The 20,024-nt window shown below is 47.5% G+C and overlaps 1 protein-coding gene across 1 annotated transcript in view; it reads right to left on the bottom strand.

The window, feature by feature from the left end:
- TBX4 (T-box transcription factor 4) overlaps positions 1-15,076 on the bottom strand; it is a 45,484-nt gene extending 30,408 nt beyond the window's left edge. The window contains exons 1-3 of the mRNA XM_044674045.1: positions 14,935-15,076; positions 12,596-12,728; positions 253-372 (exon numbers count right to left, since the gene is read on the bottom strand). Of these exons, the coding sequence (XP_044529980.1) occupies positions 253-372; positions 12,596-12,728; positions 14,935-15,076 (395 nt within the window). The remainder of the gene's footprint in view (positions 1-252; positions 373-12,595; positions 12,729-14,934) is intronic.
- Positions 15,077-20,024: the final 4,948 nt, after the last annotated feature.

Here is a 20,024-nt window from a genome sequence, read left to right as displayed (position 1 = left end):
CCTAGGTCTTTGCCCAGAGTAGCCAAAAGGATAGAGCTGAGTTTACTCTGCCTCTCTTTCCCCATTTCTGGTGAACAGGGACAGTCTAGGAGTAAAGAGGCCAAGAGTTAGAGAAAGGGAAGAAAGAGCAAAGGACTCTGAGTAATTCAGACAGAATAGTTAGGAGCTTCCTATACTCTCTAACGGTGAGGAGAGGAGATAACACAATTGGGTTAGGACTGGGTAATAAAGAGAGGGTCCCCGGCCTCTTACCATTTGTTATCACAAAATTTATATCGGTGGTCATCTGCTGGGACGATATCAATCAGCAAAATGTACTTGGTCTTGGGGTTCATGCCTGTGACCTTCACCTTGTAGCTGGGGAACATTCTCCTAGGAGAAAGCCAAAGGGAGACATGTGAGAGGGAGGTAGAGAATGGGGAACAGAGGATGATGATGATGACAGAGCTCTAGGAAGGATGAAATAGGAAGGGGAGAATAGGACTGGGGGCGGGGGTCTTTGAGAGAAACACACTTACATGACCCCCCCAAGAACACTTGTGTGGCCGTCTCCCAGAGACACACTGTCTGGGAATGGCCAAAGGCGGAGAAGCACAGAGTCAGGACCAGGAGGGAAAGAATGTTTATAGGTCTCAGGCTTATCAGAATTCTGGAAGATTTCTGGGGGTGGGGGGGGAAGATGACCTTGAAGTCCCCTGCCAGCCCCAGGAAAATGTTTAGGGCTCATCTTCACTCTCAGAGACACTATGGAAACTCTTAGATCACACTCATTTTTGTGCCCTTAGACAACTCTCGAATATACAAATGTAAGAACCGGTAGCCAAGTTAACACGCCAATGGGTAATAATTTTTAAATTTAAATAAATAATTTTTAAAATTCCATTTAGTTTCTGAAGATAGTAAACACGCCCAGGGGTCTGAACCTGTCAACTCCCATCTAAACTCAAAGCAGTGACTCATCTATAGCTTATAGTCTTAGAGAGTGATTGGGGCAAGGAGAAGTTCTGTGGCTTGCCCAGGGTAGCATAGCCAGTTTGTGTCAGAAACAAGATTTGAATTCAGGTCTTCCTGATTTTAGGACCAACCCTCTATTCACCCCAACACCTAGCTGGCTTCCTATCCCTTACACCATGCTGCTTCTCACGAAATCACATCCATAAACACACAAGGATAAGGACCCGGATCTGCCAATCTATTAGCAAAGGGAATTACTGGGTGAGGAAACTCCCTCCATCAATTTGGGTCAAGATGTTCTCAAAAACGTATAGTCCTGGGCAGCTGGGTAGCTCAGTGGAGTGAGAGTCAGGCCTAGAGACAGGAGGTCCTAGGTTCAAACCCGGCCTCAGCCACTTCCCAGCTGTGTGACCCTGGGCAAGTCACTTGACCCCCATTGCCCACCCTTACCAATCTTCCACCTATGAGACGATACACCGAAGTACAAGGGTTTAAAAAAATTACAAAAAAACCCCAAACATATAGTCCTAATGATTTGCCTAAACAATGAGAGGTTGATTGATTTACCCAGCGTCACACAGGCAGAAGGTCTAGGCTAGCCCTAGGCTTCTTGTTTCTGAGACCAGCTCTCTAGTCAACCATATCGGGCTCCCTTAGCAGATGGATGGATGAAACTAATAAATAGAAGTTAAATGGATAAAAGAGATATGGATGTTTTCATATGGATACACAGATAGATAGGTTTATAGGTAGATTTATAGCCCCAATTCTATTTTGTTCTGACCTACATGAAAATGGTTATACTTTCCCATAGCATAGATATATGGAAAGATCTGGAAAACAGCCTTCCCAACTATAGAGTTTGAGGGAGTTATGAGGGGAAAGTCTCCCTAAGACTTTATGCTTGCCACAAATGACCTACAAAGGATCAACAATGGGCTGGACTGAATGGTCCTGGCTACCTCTTCCCCCATTCTTCTATCATCACTCCAGGATCCCAGAAGTGACTGAGAAACTGAAATCGTGCTTAGATGCTAATGTTGGCAGAAGCTGTGTGGATCTGGGGCATCAGGACATTGTTATCAAGTAGCTAATACCCTGAGCAGTTATCTGAGCTCTAGAGCATCCATCTCCTTCCTTGACTCATGAAAGGACATCTTGGCTTTTGCTCTGTCTGCTGTTTCAGTCTTTCACATCCCACCCAGGGCCAGGGGTAGCAGAGGTCCTGTTGTATAGACAGGAGGAACCTCACCCCCTATCCTATATCATACTCTCTCTGTCTCTGTCTCTGTCTCTCTCTCTGTCTCTCTCTCTTTCTGTCTCTCTCTGTCTCTGTCTCTGTCTCTCTCTCTCTGAGCAAAAAGAACCACCTGTTTCCCTGAGTAACTAAGGCTATTGACTTTGGTGTCCAGCTGCCTGGATTTCCAAAAACAACAGAGGGCTGAACAGGCTGCTTGGTGTGGATGGAAACCAAGGATGGACCAAACATGGAGGAATACTGGGCCTGCTTCCAGGGCTTTGGGGGAGGCCACAAGGCACGACTGGAGAAAAACAGGACGGAGAGGAATAATCATGCTGGGGCTAGAACCAGTGCCATTGCCAGTGTAGACAGTAAGTGAGCTTCAACAGATATGGAGAGAGAAGAAAGGCAGGGGAAGCTCCAATCGCAAGCCTAGGAACTTTGAAAATTTGTGTAATTTTTTTGTAATTTGTAAGAATTCATCTCTGCTGTCAATCAAAGCATCCTGCCATGCCTGGGCTCGCAGGCCCAGTGTGAACAGCATCCCTAATGAACATTTCTGTTGCAGCACCTGCTTTAGGCTGTGTTCAGATGTACATCTGAGAACCTAGAGCTATTCTCTGCTCTGAGCTCCTCCTCTGGTGGTCTAGGAAAAGGGGATATAGGGCCACATGGAGCTGAAACTGGTGGGGGATAGAGGGGACAAGGTGGCTGAATGAAGAGGGAGCAGCTGCCCCCACTCTCTGAAAGGAAAAGAAAAGGATCTTGCTGCTTTCTGGGCCACCATTTTGTAACCACTTGGGGAGAGACACACAAAATGGGGTTGGATCCAGCTGTGTTCAGGCCCCGGCCCCCTTCGCCAATGCCCTGCACACATTCCAGATGTTTCCCACGTAATTAGTCTAGGCGGCAGCAGTAGAGAGGAGTTGGGGGGGGGGGTGCTGCACCATTGTGCATTCAAACCCTGAGTTGGGTTGGGGGAGAGAAGCTGCACCTTCCCTCTTTGGTTTTCCAGTTCCCCAATAGTCACCTGTATAAACATCTTAGCCAACCCAGGACAAGCCCCTAGTTCTGGAACAGAGAGATAGGAAAGCAGGGAAGAAGGAAAAATGGCAAGGCTTCCTGCATTCTCTAGCGTCCTTTGCTAGAGGGCCTTTGGAATGACCTGGAAAGATTCACTGCAAGGAGGCCTGTGGAATGGGTTGGTAGAACTACAAAGAAGGAAATGAGCCAACCCAAAGGTACTCTTTGGAAAAGGCCTGCAGCAGAGTCTGTCTAGGGCCCTCCCTCCCTCTGTTCTCGCTACACCTCATCTCAGCTGCTAAAGCATCCAGGCTGACTTCACTAAGTGCTTTTTAAAAGGCATTTAAAGAGCTGGGGCTCCAGGCTGGCCAGGGTACCAGGGTTGGATGTGTCTGCCTTCGGAGTGTCCTGTGACTAGGGCCCCTTCAATAAATACATGGAGCCACAGGACGATAACATATACACATGAAATTCTTGACTGATAACAGCCCCTTAGAGGTGTTGCTGGACCAGAGTCCAGAGGGCTCGGGGAATGAAGGCGTTCCCTGGCCTCTGCCTCTACCTCAATTCCCCCTTTCCGATGCTGGCATTGTCCAGGACTTGGGGAGGAGCCTTGCCAGCATCTCCTCCTGGGACATCCAGGAAGAGGAGGAGGAGGAGGAGGAGGAGGAGGAGGAGGAGGAAGGGAATCTGACGAGGGATCTAAACAGCCATACTAGGGTAATATGGAGTTAGGCAGTTGGGGCTGGAGCTGGGGGCTTCTTAAGAGAGAGGGCACTGTGTTTCCACAGTAAAAACAGATTTTTTTTTGTACTTTTAGTAGAATCTAATCTAGGAAACAACTCCCATCACATATCTTTGCAGAGGGGGAACAAAGAAAGAAGGAGATGGTCATATGGTAGAAAGCATCCTTCCCAGGGGCACGGTCACGACCATGTTCTTCCTCCCACTCTTCACTGGTTCGGTTTGGTTTTTCTGGTTGGGGAATGAATGTTACCCTGTATAAACAGATAGATGCCAGTGATGGGGTCTCTGTGAGGAGGAATTGTTTAGGCACAGACTTCTTATTGTTGAATCATTTCAGTAGTGTCTGACTCTTTGTAAACCCAGTTGGGGTTTACTTGGCAAAGGTACTAGAGTGGTTTCCTTCTTCACCTCATTTTATAGATAAGGAAACTGAAGCATATGAGGTTAAGTGACCAACCCAGGGTCACCCAGTTAGTAAGTACCTGAAGCCAAATGAAGACCTGCTCTCTGTCTAGGGAGGATCTGGATTCAAATCTGGCCTCAGACACTTCCTTGCTATGTGAGCCTGAGCAAGTCACTAAATCCCACTTGCCTAGCCCTTGCCACTTTTCTGTTGTAGAACTAATACTCAGACAGAGGTGAGGATAAAAAAAAAGACTTAAGAATACCTATATCTTCAAATGTGAAAAAAAATGGTAGATAAGGTTTATTGAACTTAGTATTAGAAAACCTCAATCTGAATCCCAATTCTGTCCCTTACTAGATCCTTGACAAATCACTTCACTTTTCTGGACCTATTTCCTCATCTATAGAATTAAGAGTTTGGGCTAGATGACCTCGATGGCCTCTTTCAGCTTTAAAATTCCATACCTTAGGATGATCTACTAGCCTTCCAGCTAATTATAAGCATAGAGTATAAATGCATTGTTTCTACTTGGTCCCAAGACATTGAGCTCTGATTCCTATTTCTTTCCCATCATTCCCTATCCCAGTAGCTAGTTAAACTAATTGCTTTGGCCCAGAAACTATGAGTGGCCCCTACATAGAGCACAGTATAGAAACATCCTTAGAAGAGAGAGAATAGGGGAGCTAAGTGGCAAAGTGGCTAGAGTACCCAATCTGGAGTCAGGAAGACCTGAGTTCAAATCGAGCCTCAGACATTTACCAGCTGACTGATAATGGACAAGTCAAGTAAGCCCATTTGCCTCAGTTTCCTTATCTATAAAATGAGCTACAGAAGGAAATAGTGACCCCTCTAGTATCATAGTCAAGAAAACCCCAAATGGGATCGGGAAAAGTCAGACACAACTGAAAAATAAAACAAACAAAAAATGAAATTGAAGGAGAGAATATATATCCTTAGTTGGATCCAGAAAGCAAGAAAAGTGAGGTTCGGACCATTCCCCGGACTTCCCAATCTCAGTCCCACAAAGTTAAGGCCATGAACCTCTGGGAGAAAGAATCTACAATTCCGTTCTGGTCTCTAAGTCAGAGGGAGATAGTCACTGACTGGTATATTTTCTGTTCACAGTCTGACTATATTGAGAAAGGCATTTAAAGGTGGCAGAAATATCTGGGAATGAGAAGACCTGGGTTTTACTCTGTTTTTCTACAATCTTAATTAAGAAACTTTTTTGTTCTAAACCTCAGTTTTCTCACCTGTCAGATGGGAACAATAATATTCATGCTACCTGTTTCATGGGGCTGCTGTGAAGCCCAAAGATCATGTAGGAAGGTACTTCCCCCAAAGTGCTGCTATTACTGTCTTCTGAAATGTGCCCAAATTCCCTAGCCCAAGAGGGGATGAAAAGGAAGCTGACTGTCTCAGGGTGAGGAAAAGGAGGAAAGAGATTAAGTCATTCAGCAGATGTTCTAACAGGAAGAAAACTCTTTCTCTGCAATGGACCCAGCCTCAAGAAAAAGCTCCTCCTCTTTCCCAAGACCCCTTCCATATGGGCAGATGGAGCGCTTCCCTCCACGCTGTCATTGAAACTGCCCAGTCAGGAGCATAAACAAGCGAATCCAGGCCCAGAGAGGAGATGAAAGCTGGGTTCTCCCCTCTGATCACCAAACAGGCTCCTAAGATGAGTGAGTAGCACTGACGAGCACGGGAAGGCGGGAGGGGGGGGGGCACTTTATCTAGTTCATGTTCACAAATGGTTTTAGAATGACCTGCTAAAATAAGCTTCCTGAAGGCCTCCAAGGCAGGGGCTCAGAGGGAGAAGAGGTTCAGTGGGCATTTGGGCAATACATTTCACAATTTCTCCAAACAGAATGTATGCTGAGACTGCCAGAGGGTAAGATGGGTAGGATTCTCTAGACATCCCTTAAGCCAGAGTTTGGGAGAATGATGACAACATGGTCATTCCAGAATATTTAGAAAAACACAAAATCCTAAAGTGGGTGAGTGGCAGAGAAAAATCAGAGATCATCCAGTATAACTCCTACCTAGGAAGAAAAAGATTGAGAGAGAAAGACAGAGAAAAAGGATCCAGAGACTGATGGAGAGGAAGGAAGGAAGGAAGGAAGGAAGGAAGGAAGGAAGGAAGGAAGGAAGGAAGGAAGGAAGAAAGGGAATGAGAGAGGGAGGAAGAAGAACATGTGAGAAAGAAGAGAAGAGAAAAGAAATTATCTAAGACAAGGATTCATTACCTTTTTATGTTGGAGACCCTTCTGGAAGTTTGGTGAAGTCTATAGATCCCTTTTCGGGGTCAGTCCAAATAAAGGTATAATTTCACTCCCCAAATATATGAGGTCCACACACCCCAGAATAAAAACTCCTGCTTTAAGACATTTTTCACTGACTTTGCATAAGAGGCTATTATTGACAAATCCATCTTCCTCCACACTCAGCTCCTAGAATCAGAATCATCTCCCAGAACCTCCTACATCCCCCTCCTCTCTCCTTTATTCTACCAACTAATATCCCCATGTAAGTGGCTAGAGAGACCCCAATAACCACCAAATTTTCATTTTAAACCTTTTCTTTCAGAAATAACTCAGCTGTGAAAACAACCACTGGCTAGGGTGCCAGAACCTGAAAGAAATCAGACTGGTTGGGATTTGGTGTGGGCGATTACGTATGGGTGAAAGGGGTGTTTCATATTATAATAATATAAGTTAACATTTATATAGCATTTTAGAGTTTGCAAAGCATTTTACGTTCGTGATCTCATTTCAATTTCAAAACACTTATGAGGTAGGCACTACAGTTATTGTCACCCTCGTTTTTCAGATGATGACAAGCCCTAGCAAACAACGTGAAGCGACAGCTAGTAAGTGACTGAGGTGGGATTCGAACTCTGGGGAAGGAGCCTGGGGGAGGGGAGCAAAATAAAATCCTGCCTTTCCTTTCTCCATGAGTCTTCATAGCCATCTGTTTCCGAGGGCAGCAGTTCTGACTGTGATGGCAGGCAGACCCTATGAGGAGAGAGTCGTAGGGCTGGGGATGGCAGGGGTGAAGATGGCAAGCCTCGGGATAGAAGGGCAGACAGGCAAAGGAAAGCAGACAGGGCTACCACAAACCAAGGTAGAATTAAACTGTTGTATCCAAGAACAATCGCAAAGATCACTTAATTCAGGTCTATCTTCCCCCCACCCCGGGGGGCAAAATTGCTCCCTGATTCCTTGGAATCATTTTAAGGAAACACGTCCCCCTCCCCATGCCCGTTGGCAGCGCGAGAGAAAAGGCGGGGGGAATCGATGCAATTGGGAGTGGGGGTGGGGGTCAGCTGGTTCTCTTAGCTCCCCCACCTTTGGTTGTAATGGTATTTCCTTCAGATAGACTCATGCTTTCAGAAAATACTTTAGCAGAGATCAAAGCGCTGTCTCTCCGGGTCCCACTTTCCCAGTTTGTCCAAGCCCTGATTTCTCTTATCACCCACGCCACTGGGCCCTGACGCTGTGTATACAGAGAAAGGGCAGGAAGCTTTGAAGTGGGGGATTAGCCTGAGCCAGAGCCAGGCCTCGGAATAACAAACAATGCAGGTTCAACGGGAGTTCTCATCGGTAGTTCATTTTTCAGCCACAAATTCACTGTCACTAACCCAAGCAACATTGAACTCAGCAGGCTATGAGGATGGGAGAACGAAGATTTATCTGGTGGCAGAGCCAGGACCCCGGGACAGGGAGGTCAAGCAGTTAGGAAATTTTCATTTGGGGACGTTTATATTTAAATTTTTGTGAAGCTCACTTTTATCTGAGTTTGGGAGAAAATGCTGTTTCTCACACACGGCTTCTCTGGGAGAGGGGAGGGAGAAAAGGAGAGGGGGGAGAGAAAGAGAGGGAGGGGGAGCAAGGAGGGGTAGTGAAGAGACTAGGCTAGAAAGAAGGGCTGGCGCATCAGGGAAGAACAAGAGGGGCGGCGCGGGGGGTGGGGAGGGGTCTGGGGAGGGGAAAGACTCCCCTTCTCCCGGGATCAGAGACATCGGCTTCTCCCACGAGCAGGTAAGGAAGTAGAAGGTCTGGCCGTCCTAGGTTTGTTTTTGTCTCCCTGAGACGATTTGTTTATCCGTTCTACACTTGACGGGGATGGTTCCTTCCCGCTTTTCGTACCTGGCTGGCCCAGGACCTCTCATGCTTGAGACTGCAGCTTTTATCAGCGATATTTTTGTCAAACAGCCATAGTGAGAAAAATAGACCCGTGAAATGTCCAAATGAAATAGGAAAGGGCCCCCTCTACTCTCCTGCCACAAGGAGCAGGAAAAGGGATTAAAACGGATTTGTTAGGAAGAACACCTTGTCCACTCATCTGCCTCCACTACAACCTTTTCCTCCTCCAGGGAAGCCAGAAACGTCTGCCATCCTCCCCCTTCCAGAGAAGAGACTGGAGACCTCGACTCGAGCCTCAGTCCGACTTCCTGGCTGTCATCAAGGGAAGGTTATTTCACCCACACGGGGCCTCCATTTACTCATCCATGAAATGGGTAGAATATAGACTTGCACTGCCCATTTCTAATGAATGCTGTGAGGAAATCACTCTGTTAACTTTAAGCCCCTCGAACAGTGATTATCAACCTTTGGGAGTGAAGTTATGAACTCTTTAGGCAGCCTGGGTGAAGCCTATGAACTTCTCTGAATCGTGATTTGAAATGCACAAAAGAAAATATGTAAGATTATGAAGGAAGTCGATTACATTAAAAGCTATCCACATATTAAAGGAGAAGAAAAGAAAAACAAATCCAGAGACTCCAGGTTAAAAACTCTTACCTCAGAAAAAGAAGAGCTATTATAATTATGACCTTTATTTTAGAATGCTTCAGTGCCAGGGAATAAAAAAAAAAAATTAAAAAAGAAAAAAGACAAACTCTCCTGTGTGATCTCCTAAACTGGTACAGAGGGTACAATTTATCCAGCTAATCTGGACTCTCCCCTCCCCCATCTCTATTTTTCAAAATTGTTTCTTTAAAAAAATCTTTAAGATGTATTTGTGTCAACTCTCTACTCCTCTTTTACTGTAGACAGGAACAAGTACTTATCCTACATAGGTTGTAATCCCAGACAGGAGAATGGTGCAAAAAGGATACTGTTTGCTTCCAGAGAAATTAGAAGTCCATGTTTGAGGACTCCTAATATTTCTTGCAAGAAAATAGGAAAGTCCTGTGATAAAAGGCTACAGTTTTGACAAGGAATTTTTTTGATAGGGGTTTACAAAGATTTAAAATGCACCCTCAATAATAAAACAAAAACAAAACTGGAAACAAAATGGACACTTAGTAGTTGAGGGATGGCTGAATGAAGTATTCAAAATGAATGTATTGGAATATTACGGCACTGGTAAGAAATTTTAATATGAAGAATTCAGAGAATCCTGGGAGGACTTGATTGAACTGATGCAGAGTGAAAACAGCAGATCCAAGAGAATAATATATATATGCAATGATTACAATAATTTAAATACTAACAACTATAAAAAGCATCTGAGTGGTGCATTATAATGAAACCATGTAGAGCCTGGATAATCGGCCTGGAATCCCATTTACCTTTCAGTAGAGAGGTGGGAACTAAGGATATGGAGTTACAGTATAAGATGCCAGAGAAGGTTGCTGTGTCAGCTTTTCTTAAATGTTTTTCTCTGTTAGGAAGAAAGGTGAGGGAGTGGAACTGAAGAGAAAATGATTGGTGTATAAATAACATTAAATCTCATTCGGAGATTTACAGAGCTCTATAGAAATGTGAGTTATCTTGAGAGGACTGGGGTGGGAGGGGTTCTGGGGAGATGATGAGAAAAGGAGCTAGGATAAGAGAGGTGAGTTTCATATCTGGGAAACAGGAGCTAATGGAGGGCAAAATGAAGAGGAAGTGAGGCTAGTTAAATGACTTTTTTTAACGAGAAGATTTACAGCAAAGATAACTTTCTGTTGGGAAAGGAAGGGCTCCCCACCACCACCCCCATCAGCAAGAAGGAAAATTTTTATCATCACAAACACTATTTACTATTGTTATTATTCTCAGCTGCTCATCCCTGAACTTCTGCCAGTTTCACTCACCAACATCTGCCTAAAGCTGGAAGGTCTCCCCCTCAGAGCCCTGGGACTACTGGCAGACACAGCAAACACCTGTGAGGGCCCCTAGGGTCTTTCTTCCTTGGGGTTAAGGCTTCTGGAACTTTAACCACCCAGAGGTGCACGAAGGCAGAGAATATCCTTTCCTTTCTCAAGCAAAATTCCCATGAAAATGTTGTCTATGGCTAAGCCCCTAAAAATGGGCAATTCTGGACCCAGGCCTCCCTTGTCTGTCCCAGAAGCTCTGAAATGGAACAGAGCACAGCATGGAGAGGGCTCTGCAAGGCCTTGGCATTGCGATAAAAACTCCTCTTTCTCGATCCCAGAAAGGTAAGCAGTGGCGTGCCGGCAGAGATTCCTTCCAAGAACCAAATACCAGATTTCCCCAGAATAAGCATTTGAAAAGAGCTGCCTCAAAACGGAAAGAGCGTGTGTTGGGGGTTGGGAGGAGGGGAGGCAGCGGAGGACCGACACTTCTGCCTATCGTACCTCCCAGGCTAAAATCAAAGGGAAACCGAGGCGGATAATAGAGAGGTTAGGAGCAGGGAACGCGGTCTGACTCCCCTTGAAGGAAATCCATTCCCACAGCAGCGCTAAATAATAATCACAAAGGCTGACGATGATGACGACCTGCTCGTATTAATAGGTTAAGGCACACATAGAAAGTGATTTACATACATAACGTCATTCGAGATGGGGAGATTTGGAATGGTTTTTCGGAATGATTTCTGAAATTGAGTTGCACAGCTGGAGAAAGCATTTTTACAAAAGAGAAGAAAAAAGAGTTAGGTTTTGTTAGAGTAACCGAGATTGCTGTTAGTATTACTACCCACGCCCCCATTTAAAGGTGGGGAACTACCCACGCCCCCATTTAAAGGTGGGGAACTGGAACTGCCAGGCAAAGAAATCGTTTCCGACGAACTCTCCGCTACAGTGGAGGGGGAAATCTGGGAGGTCTGAACCGATGTTTTCGGGTTGCCTGCCCACGCACGCAAATCGAATTCATCGGATCTATTGCTCCCCTCTCCCTTTCATCCTGGTCCTGTACGCGCAGTCTGAGTGTCTCTCCCCATATCTCCCTGTCTCACCCTCCACCTCTCCCCCCTCATCTCGGTTCTCTCCCACAGACACCATCGCATTTTAAAGATGTTTCCACTTTATAAATCACCCTTCTGGCAGCCACCCCGAGAGCTGCTTGGCCCCCACCCCCCAGTCCCTACCACACACCCACACCCCATCGGCGCCTTTGCCCCAGGGGGGAGGGAGATGAGGAGGAGCACCCTAGGGCAGCCCCCCCCCCCCCAGGCCTCCCACTAATCGGTCGGGAGAGAGGTTCCTTCATCCGGAGCAGGATGGCGCTCTTGTTTAACCTGCCTATTCAACTGATTGTCCGTCCCACTCCCCCAGCACCTGCCTACTGGACAAAAATCTTACAAATCAGAGCGGAAAGAAGTCCCAAGATCTCTTCCCTCCTGCCCCGCCTACACTGGACCAACTCAGGCGTATCCCCAGTTCCCTTCCCTTTGCCTGGAAGCATCTCATTTAAATCCAGAGAATTTGGAGCCGCTAGGCTACCCCTGAGGAGGGCTGAGGGGGCGGGGGACTGGAGGTCTCCCAGAAAAAAAAAAAAATCTAAATCTCTTTCTCCTCTCCATGCTGAGTCTGCAGCAACTGGAGGGAGATCTCGAGTTTGAAAGGTCCACCCTCCCCAGAGACTAAAAAGCTCCAGAACGAGAAGCCCCAAAGTCCCGAGCGACATTTGCATGCTATTTGCATAGTATTGTCTGCCTCCGTCGGTACCGAACGGATTTCCAATTCGCAGCAAAGCATAAAGTTTTTTTCTGCAAAGGCTGGGGCTGAGGCCTGGATCTAGACAGTTGGCGTCTATAGGGTCCTAAACTTAATCCCTGGCGGGCGTGGGGAGTGGGGGCGGGGACGGAGAGCGAGATATGTGGCGGTTTAAGGTTTGAACATATAGTTCCAGTTTGGGCGCTCAACCCAAGGCTAAACCAGTCCAAGGCGCAGGGGATGAGGGAACTGCGGCCTTAAAGACGACCAGCTTCCAAAGACTGCTTTTCCCACCCTTCCCCTCCTCAGTCCTCCAAAAACGATTCTCACCAAAACTTACCTGCCGGCTTTGGTGATGATCATCTCCGTCCCCGCTTCGTGAAATTTCTTCCAGAGTTCCTTCTCGTGCAGGGTCACCTTGATATTCTCGATTGTCTGGGGGAAGTGGGGAGAGAACAAGCAATCACATCCAGCCCCGCCTCTGGGCTCTCTCTCCTAGGAAAGCCATTGATTCCCGAGGGGAGAGGGGTCCTCCATTTTTCTGAGCTAACCAAACTCCTATTTTCAGTCTGGGCTGAATAGGATAGGAAATCGGTCCGAGAGACTTAAAAGGCCAGAGGCACCCTATACCCAGGGGGGCTGAAACTCAAGAATCCCACAAAGGTAGTTGGGGGTGGGGGGGTGGGGTGGAGAGAGGCAGAGGTCACCAAGGTGGTGTATGGGGAGAGTGGGAAGAACGGAGAGTGATTCTCCCCCCCTTTTTTTTTCCTGGAACGGGGACGCATGCGACTGTCTCCCAGAAAAGCTGGGAGTAGGAAAGAGGAGGATACTCTATGAGACCCACTCTCTGGGACGCCCAACGATCCTCGTCGCCCCTCTCAAAGAACTTCTCCCTGCTCACTGCAGACTGTTCGGGCTGGCTCGGCACCAACAAAGACTAGGAACTGGGGCCAAGCCGATCGCATACAACAAAACCCCGGAGCAGGTAATCTGGCCCTTAGGAATCGATTTTTCTGGTTTATTTCCCCGCTTTCACAGGTTAAAAAATAATCATAAATGTATAAGCCATTCTAGAAAATTAATGATTTTTCCCTCTTCAGAGATGTGTAGTATGTTCCAATGTGCGCACAAATAAACACATATATTTAAAGCCACTTTTGAACCCTACGAGAGTGTTTGAACCCCAAGAAGGGCTGGAAATAAAAAAGAAATGGTTCCGACAGTCGCCCTATTCTACCTGGGGGACAGTTCGAAAGCGTCATACAGGTGACTCCGACTCCTGGGAAAGAAAAGGCCAGAGTCCAGGGTTCGGGCCGAGCTTCTGCCCTTTTTAACGCTGCAATTGCAGCGAGATATTTCACACCCCGGAGAAATTAAATCCTTCCATTTATCTGCACTAAAAGTCGGGTTTTTTCTGCTCTGATTAACGCGTCGGGTTACCCAGGAAATTCGGGAAGTGGGAAAGAGAGCACAAAAAAGCTGGAGGAGTGGACGCGCTCCCTCCGCCCGGAACCTCTGCGAGCGATTCTACAGCGAGCTAGCGAAATTCGACAGAATTATTAATTCGAAATTCAAAAGTCGGAGGATCCGAAATTTGGACATCTGCGGGATTTGAAATTTGACTGTCTGCGAGATTCGAAATTCGAATGTTTAACGGATTAGAAATTCTGTCCAAGGGCGATTCCCAGTCTGGATTAAGCCCCCGAAAGCCCGGGGACAGTTTGCTTTTCTCCGGGACTCCCCTCTTATCCCCAAGGGGCTGGCATTTCTCTCTTCTCCAAGCCCGGGAAGCCTGATGCTCCTCACCAAGAAGCCGCAACTCGCCCCATTATCCTCGCCCCATTTTCCCGGCTAGTTGGTGTTAAAAACCAAGTGAGAAAATGAGGGAAGTGGAGGGGCTGGAAAACTAGGGAGGCAGAGCCTTCCATTCCATCCCTGGTCTCTAGCCTCTAGGCTTGAAGATCGGAGAGGTCTAAAAAGTCCCGAAGGGCTGAGAATCTGGGTCAATATGGCGGGACCCCATCTGACACAATTTGGCCAGAGGTTAAAGTGTTTCTTTTCCTACATCATTGTGCCTAAGCATGGATCCCACTTCAGAGAGCGAATTGTATACCACTAAAAAGGGAAAGGGAGTGGGCACTACTAATGTCCACTCCACCCACCTCCAAAAAAAAAAAAAAAAAAAGCCCCAGGGGGAAGCGTGCAAACAGCCCCCGGGCCTGGGTTGTCCATAAAAGAAAGTTACAAAGCAAACCAGACCCAGCCGATAGAGCTAGTGCCCCGCCAGGCAAGGGGCCCAGGGACACTTTGGGGGTGGGGGGAAGAAACATTTAAAAGCCCGGCCATCTGGGTCTGGGACAGTAAATTCTTCACTTTTATGGGCATCTCGGGAGAAAAGGGCCCCGCTCTGTTTGGAACCCGGATTTGGGGGGAGATGGGGCACCCAACTCACACCAGCCCTGGGTGTGTGTAAGGGCAGGTTTGTCGCTTGACTGATAGTTATGGGGAGGACCTATCTACAGAGAGACAAACACCAGAGCCTCCCAGTCCCGGAACCTCTCCCAGATAGACACAGAGGCTTCTGGGCAGGAATTCTGACCGACCCTGGCCCAACCCATCCTGATTTCCATCCCTTGGCTCCACAGCAGCTCACCCTAGTTCCTACCTGCTCAGCATCTTGGCCCTGGGGGCTGCTGAGGGGAGTACCAGTAAGGCCCTGTCCACCCAAAGCTGGCTCTGGAGCTGAAGCCTGATCTCCATGTGCAGGGGCTGGGGCTCTGAAGCCCTCTTCACTCTCAGAAAGGCCCTTGTCCTGAAGCATCTCCTGTAAGACACATATAGACACACACAGCACAGAAAGTGACTTTAAGAGTCACAGAGGGGTCCTCTAGCCGTGCCTGATCTGTCACTGTGCACCTGCAGGAAGCTGCCCTCTAGCTATTGTGGCAACACTACCTAGAACCCCTCCTCTCCTGTCCCACCATACCCTGGATATGTGTGCATCTGCTCCTTGCAGCATCTGGGTGTCTTTGTCCCCAGTTCTATCTTTGGCCAGCTCTTAGCTTCCTCCAACCCCATATGCCTTTAGCTTTCTCAGTGTTTCTGTGTCCAGCTCCAGCCCTCGTCCCATTTCTGGAACCCAGGTCCATCCTCTTCTATCTCTACTCAATTGTTCTCCTACCCCAGGCTGAGATGCTACCACTGGCAGCCCTGTTTCTCCAAGTTCAGATCCTAGGACCTCTGTGGCCTGCCTGCACTGAGTGGGAGCCCAACACAGGCAACTCTAGCCTGAGACAGGTCCTCAAGGTTGGGGAGAGATGGCTCCAGAAAGTGAAGGATCCATTTTGCAAAGAGACAGAAATGGGAAACCTACATTTCCAGCAAGATGACACTGACAGACGGCTGAAGCTGACCTGTCTAGGTTGGACCTCCACCAACCAGGCTCAGATAAAAGCATTTCATATCCATGGGTCCAAACAAACAGTACCCAGGGGTTTGACCTGAATGGCCTAGTTAAAAGCCTCTCTTCTGCCTTTCACTTGGACTGTAGGAAAGGAGGGTGACCAATAATTGGGTGACCTGAGAAGAACACCTCCTTCCCTGCTGCCCCACTTCTCTTTACAGCCCACTTAATTCAAATTTGTGTATTTAATTTTACTCTAATCTGAGCCAATCTTCTGTGTCTAAGCATTCAGAATGCCTGCACACATATTACCACTACACAGACCACCTTACACACAGGGCTCACACACGCACACCAAAGCTGAGGGCTCTCCGTTTTCAGCTAAGGGGTGGAAATATTCCACCTTAGTGAAATAACTGGAAGCAGTTGGGGGCTGGTAATACGATGTCATAGGGATCAGAAACCCACTTTTCTGCTCTTAAAGCAACAGTGCTCCTGCCATCCTGACACCCATGGGCTAATTTACCATCCCAACTTCCCAATCTATGATTATTTCTGCCCTCATCATCCACTCTCACCCCTCTAATACCTAGGGACCAAAGAAACCTAGAAATCTCTCTTTCATCATCCCTGGTCTAATCTGTGACAGTCCCTCCCTCCCTCCCCATTTGTTTTTATTCCATTCATGGCTTAGCTTTTCCCTCTTTCCCCATATCCTCTAATCTTTGCCCATCTATTTGTTCTCTGTCGTCCTCTGTTTCTTTCCTCAGTTTCCTTCTTTTACTTTCTTACCTGACCTTCCCCCACTGCTAGCATCTCCTCAGTCTCCTCTTCTACTCTGCCAGTCTTCTCTTTGCCTGGGGTGGCTCCTGGCCCTCCCCCTCACCCTGTACCCCTGGGCCTTTCAAGTATAAACAAGCCAAGTGCAACCAAAGAGATAAAAGCAGCTGAGGCCAGGGGCTGGGAAAAGCCCATAAAGATAAGCTCTGACAGACAGACAGACCCACAGACAGACACTCAGATGCAGGCCTTAGAGAAGTGATGTCGGAGATGTGGAAAACATCCAGAGGAGTGTCCTAGACTTTTGGAGGACCCCACGAGGCCCCTGCCCTTTGACTTGTCTCAATCTTGAAAATAAAAATAACAATTACATTTTCAGAAATTTAGAAAGGCAAATAGTTTCTCCTTTTCTATCCAGTAATAGACTGACTAGAGCCCTTTCTATATGGCTGCCCCAGCCTCTTTTCAGCAGGACCTGCTGCTATAGAGCCAGGTCAGAGAGCGAGAACCTAGTGCTTATACCAACTGTCCCTCTCTGTGCCTACAGGTCTTGAGGATGGCAGATATCAGGGATGGAGGGCCCAGAGCCCCAGAGGGTCTTGGTAAGCCTAAGCCCTGGCTTGGGGAAGTGGGGAGAACTGGGGAAGGGGCATGAGAAGAAAACTCCAGGGAAGGAAGGACCAAAGGCTGCACTCTGGGGAAGCTTGATCATTCAAGCCCGGGGACCCCAGCTTGCTACATTCTCCCTAAGTATAAGCAGAGATAAAAATCCAGACACCTCTCTCCCCACAGTACCAACCAGCCCCAGACACCTCCAGAGATGTACAAAACTGAGCTGCCCCCTGACTCCAGAGGAAGTCCACTAGGCCAGCTCAAGCTTGCTGGAGCTCTGGAGAGTGCAATTCTCCCCATTCAGAGTCCTGGGCAACAGACAGGCCCAGGCCTTCCTCTGAGCCTTTGGACACCGACAGTCCAGAGTCCTGAGCAGCAGTGGCTGCTTCTTCTTGCCTTCCTCACTGCCTCCCCCAGGTAAGCAGCGGACCCGGGCCCTGCGGCGGCAGCACTGCTTTCCTAAAAGCCCTCCTGACGGCCAAGTAGCTCAGGGCAGCTCAGTGCTGAACCCGGAAAGACCTGGCTCCCAGTTGATGGCAAGGAGACTTGGAGGTGAAGGGTGAGGAAAGCAGGTAATCAGTCCATTTCGCCTGGGAAGCAGCCTCCACCTAAAGGTAGTGTGGCTGCTGGGGTTAACCAGGTACGGTGGCTGACAGGAACCACTGAGCCTTCCCTGAATCTTCTCCTTCTAGGCGGTGAGTGGGGGCCGCGCAGATTGTCAAGGATCCCGGCTCAAGGAGCTACCTGTATCCGGTGGCTGGCGATCCTAGCTGACTTTCAGCTAATATCGCTGTTCCCGTCTTGAGATGACCCAAGTCACAAAAGCTCCATCCTAGCCCGCCCTGCTTGAAGTCATTCGGTTCTCTGTGGCCACTGGCGAACTTTGAGTTACTATCTTTCGCGAGCCTTTCCCGGCTCCTTGAAGGCTAGAATTTCCCACTTCCTGCTCTGTATTCGGCTTCTCCCGGCTTTATGTCTGTTTTATTTTTCTGGTCTTGCTGTCAAAGCTGCGGCTGTTGTCTTGCAGGTGACCGTCACTCCGTAGCATCCCAGTCTCCACTTCCGTCAGTTCTTTCACCTTTGCAAGACTGTAACTTAAATGAGGGTCTCCCAGCCCCGAGCAAGTCTGAGCAGCCATCTAGTTGCGAGTGCGCTGATTTAGGGTGGGGAAATCCGAAGCAATTCCTGCCCGGTTTCTGCCGTTTTCAATGTTCCCGTTATTTAGTCCGCGGTTCCCTCTTTGAGTTCCTTTCTTTTTTTTCTCTTCTCTTTATTCTTTCTCTCTTTTCTTTCCTTTCTTCCCCTTTCCCCTTCCTGTTTTTTTTTCTGTTTCCTTTCTTCACAAAAACAAAATCCTCTGCGGCGTCATAACCATTTCTGTGCTTCCTTAAGGTGATTATTGATATATTTGCTCTAATTCCTAATCGGTTGAATTATAATTCTCTTTAACCAGCACTTTCCTTAAGAATATTGATAGTTATTGTCATTCTTGGGTCATAGATCATCTTAGGGAGAGATCTTCACTGCCCCTACCATTTAGAAGACCCTTAATTGTTTGGCTTATTTGCAATGAGCAATTTTCTCTCGTTGCTCTGATTACTGCAATTTACATCATTTTAGATCTATAATGTTATTGATTCCCTTTTCCCCTACCCGTTCCAGGGCGACAGTCCTCAATTTCAGTCGAGGGATTCTCCTAATGTTTTCCTCTCTCCTTTCACAAAATCCTTAGGTGCTATTTTTGTCTCTTGCATATGATCCTCTCCAATCGAGGTCCGTTATTCGGAATAGGTCTTTCTTATTTCTTTCCTTTTTTTTTATTTAATGCTTTGCTTGTCATGACAAGGGCTGTGCTGTTCTGGTTATCTCAGGCAACTTGATACCTAAAACATATTTCCCGGGTCCTTAATGTATCTTTCTCCTCCCATCATCATTATTATAGCACCAGGTCGATAATTTCTGGTACTTTACCATTTTCAACTCTGTAGCTACTGCTTCGCTGGTCTTTGTCAATGTCTCTACAATCCACGTTCTAGTTATTTCTTCAAGTCATGAATAATGTTACTGTTGCTCTTAGTACCTGCTATCAGTCACGTTGTTCTAGTTACTTTAGGACAATTTATAATGTTATTAAACGTTATAAATATAAACATTATAAGCCGTCGGGAGCGACTTGGCGTGTTTAGAAGGCTACTGTCGCCTTGTCAGTAGCAGATTCTAATTACTCTCAAAAAAATGTACCGATGTTTAGAGCCTCCAGGACTCTCGGGTCTCGGGACAGTCTGGGGATTCTAGGTGAGGGGGAAACGCTTCTGGGTCCGGGGAATCCTATTTAAATCGCGAGGAGGGTCTGAGGGTCTGGACAATGGTAGTTAAAGTTTCTGCAGTATTGCCTTTTTAACCGTTTTGATTCTTGTTGGTCCCTTGTTTTAAATTTTGTTCTCCTCTCTATTTGGAGGAGAATTAACACTGCTGCTTTTCCTCACTATTTTTGCTAGTCTTTTCGTTACCGTTTTCTCTGAAGGCTTAGGGGAATGTTTCATATCCGTTATTCCACCTCTATGGACTGCGGTTCTGTCCTCGCTCTTTTCCTAAGCTGTTCCGTTATTCACAATCAATTTTTTTTTTCTATATGCCTTTCCCCATCCTGCTACTGTCATCGACCCGGGTTTCTATCCCCAGTTTCCCGACTTAATTTCTCTCCCAGACCGAGTTTCCTCCACCTTATTGGTTCGGAGGAGCCGGGACCCTTAATTCTATGCGCCCCGGGCATCAGCTACCCTAAGTGCTCCCCATCCCTGGGACCGCGGACACTTACCCTAGCTGGGCTCAAGCTAGCCGGGTTGCCGCATCCGGAGGCTCCTGCGGCCCGGGGGACCTGGGGGTCCGGAGTCCGGGAGGGAGAAGACTCACGGGTTCTGGGGTTGGAGGCTACAGAGGCTGGGGGCTCAGAGCCGACTGGGTCAGTGTCCAG

The sequence above is a fragment of the Gracilinanus agilis genome, chromosome 4 (genome assembly GCF_016433145.1).
Source record: "Gracilinanus agilis isolate LMUSP501 chromosome 4, AgileGrace, whole genome shotgun sequence".
NCBI classification, from domain to species: Eukaryota; Metazoa; Chordata; class Mammalia; order Didelphimorphia; family Didelphidae; genus Gracilinanus; species Gracilinanus agilis.
Note: the sequence above shows the minus strand (reverse complement) of the source record. Positions and strands in the feature narration are given on the sequence as shown.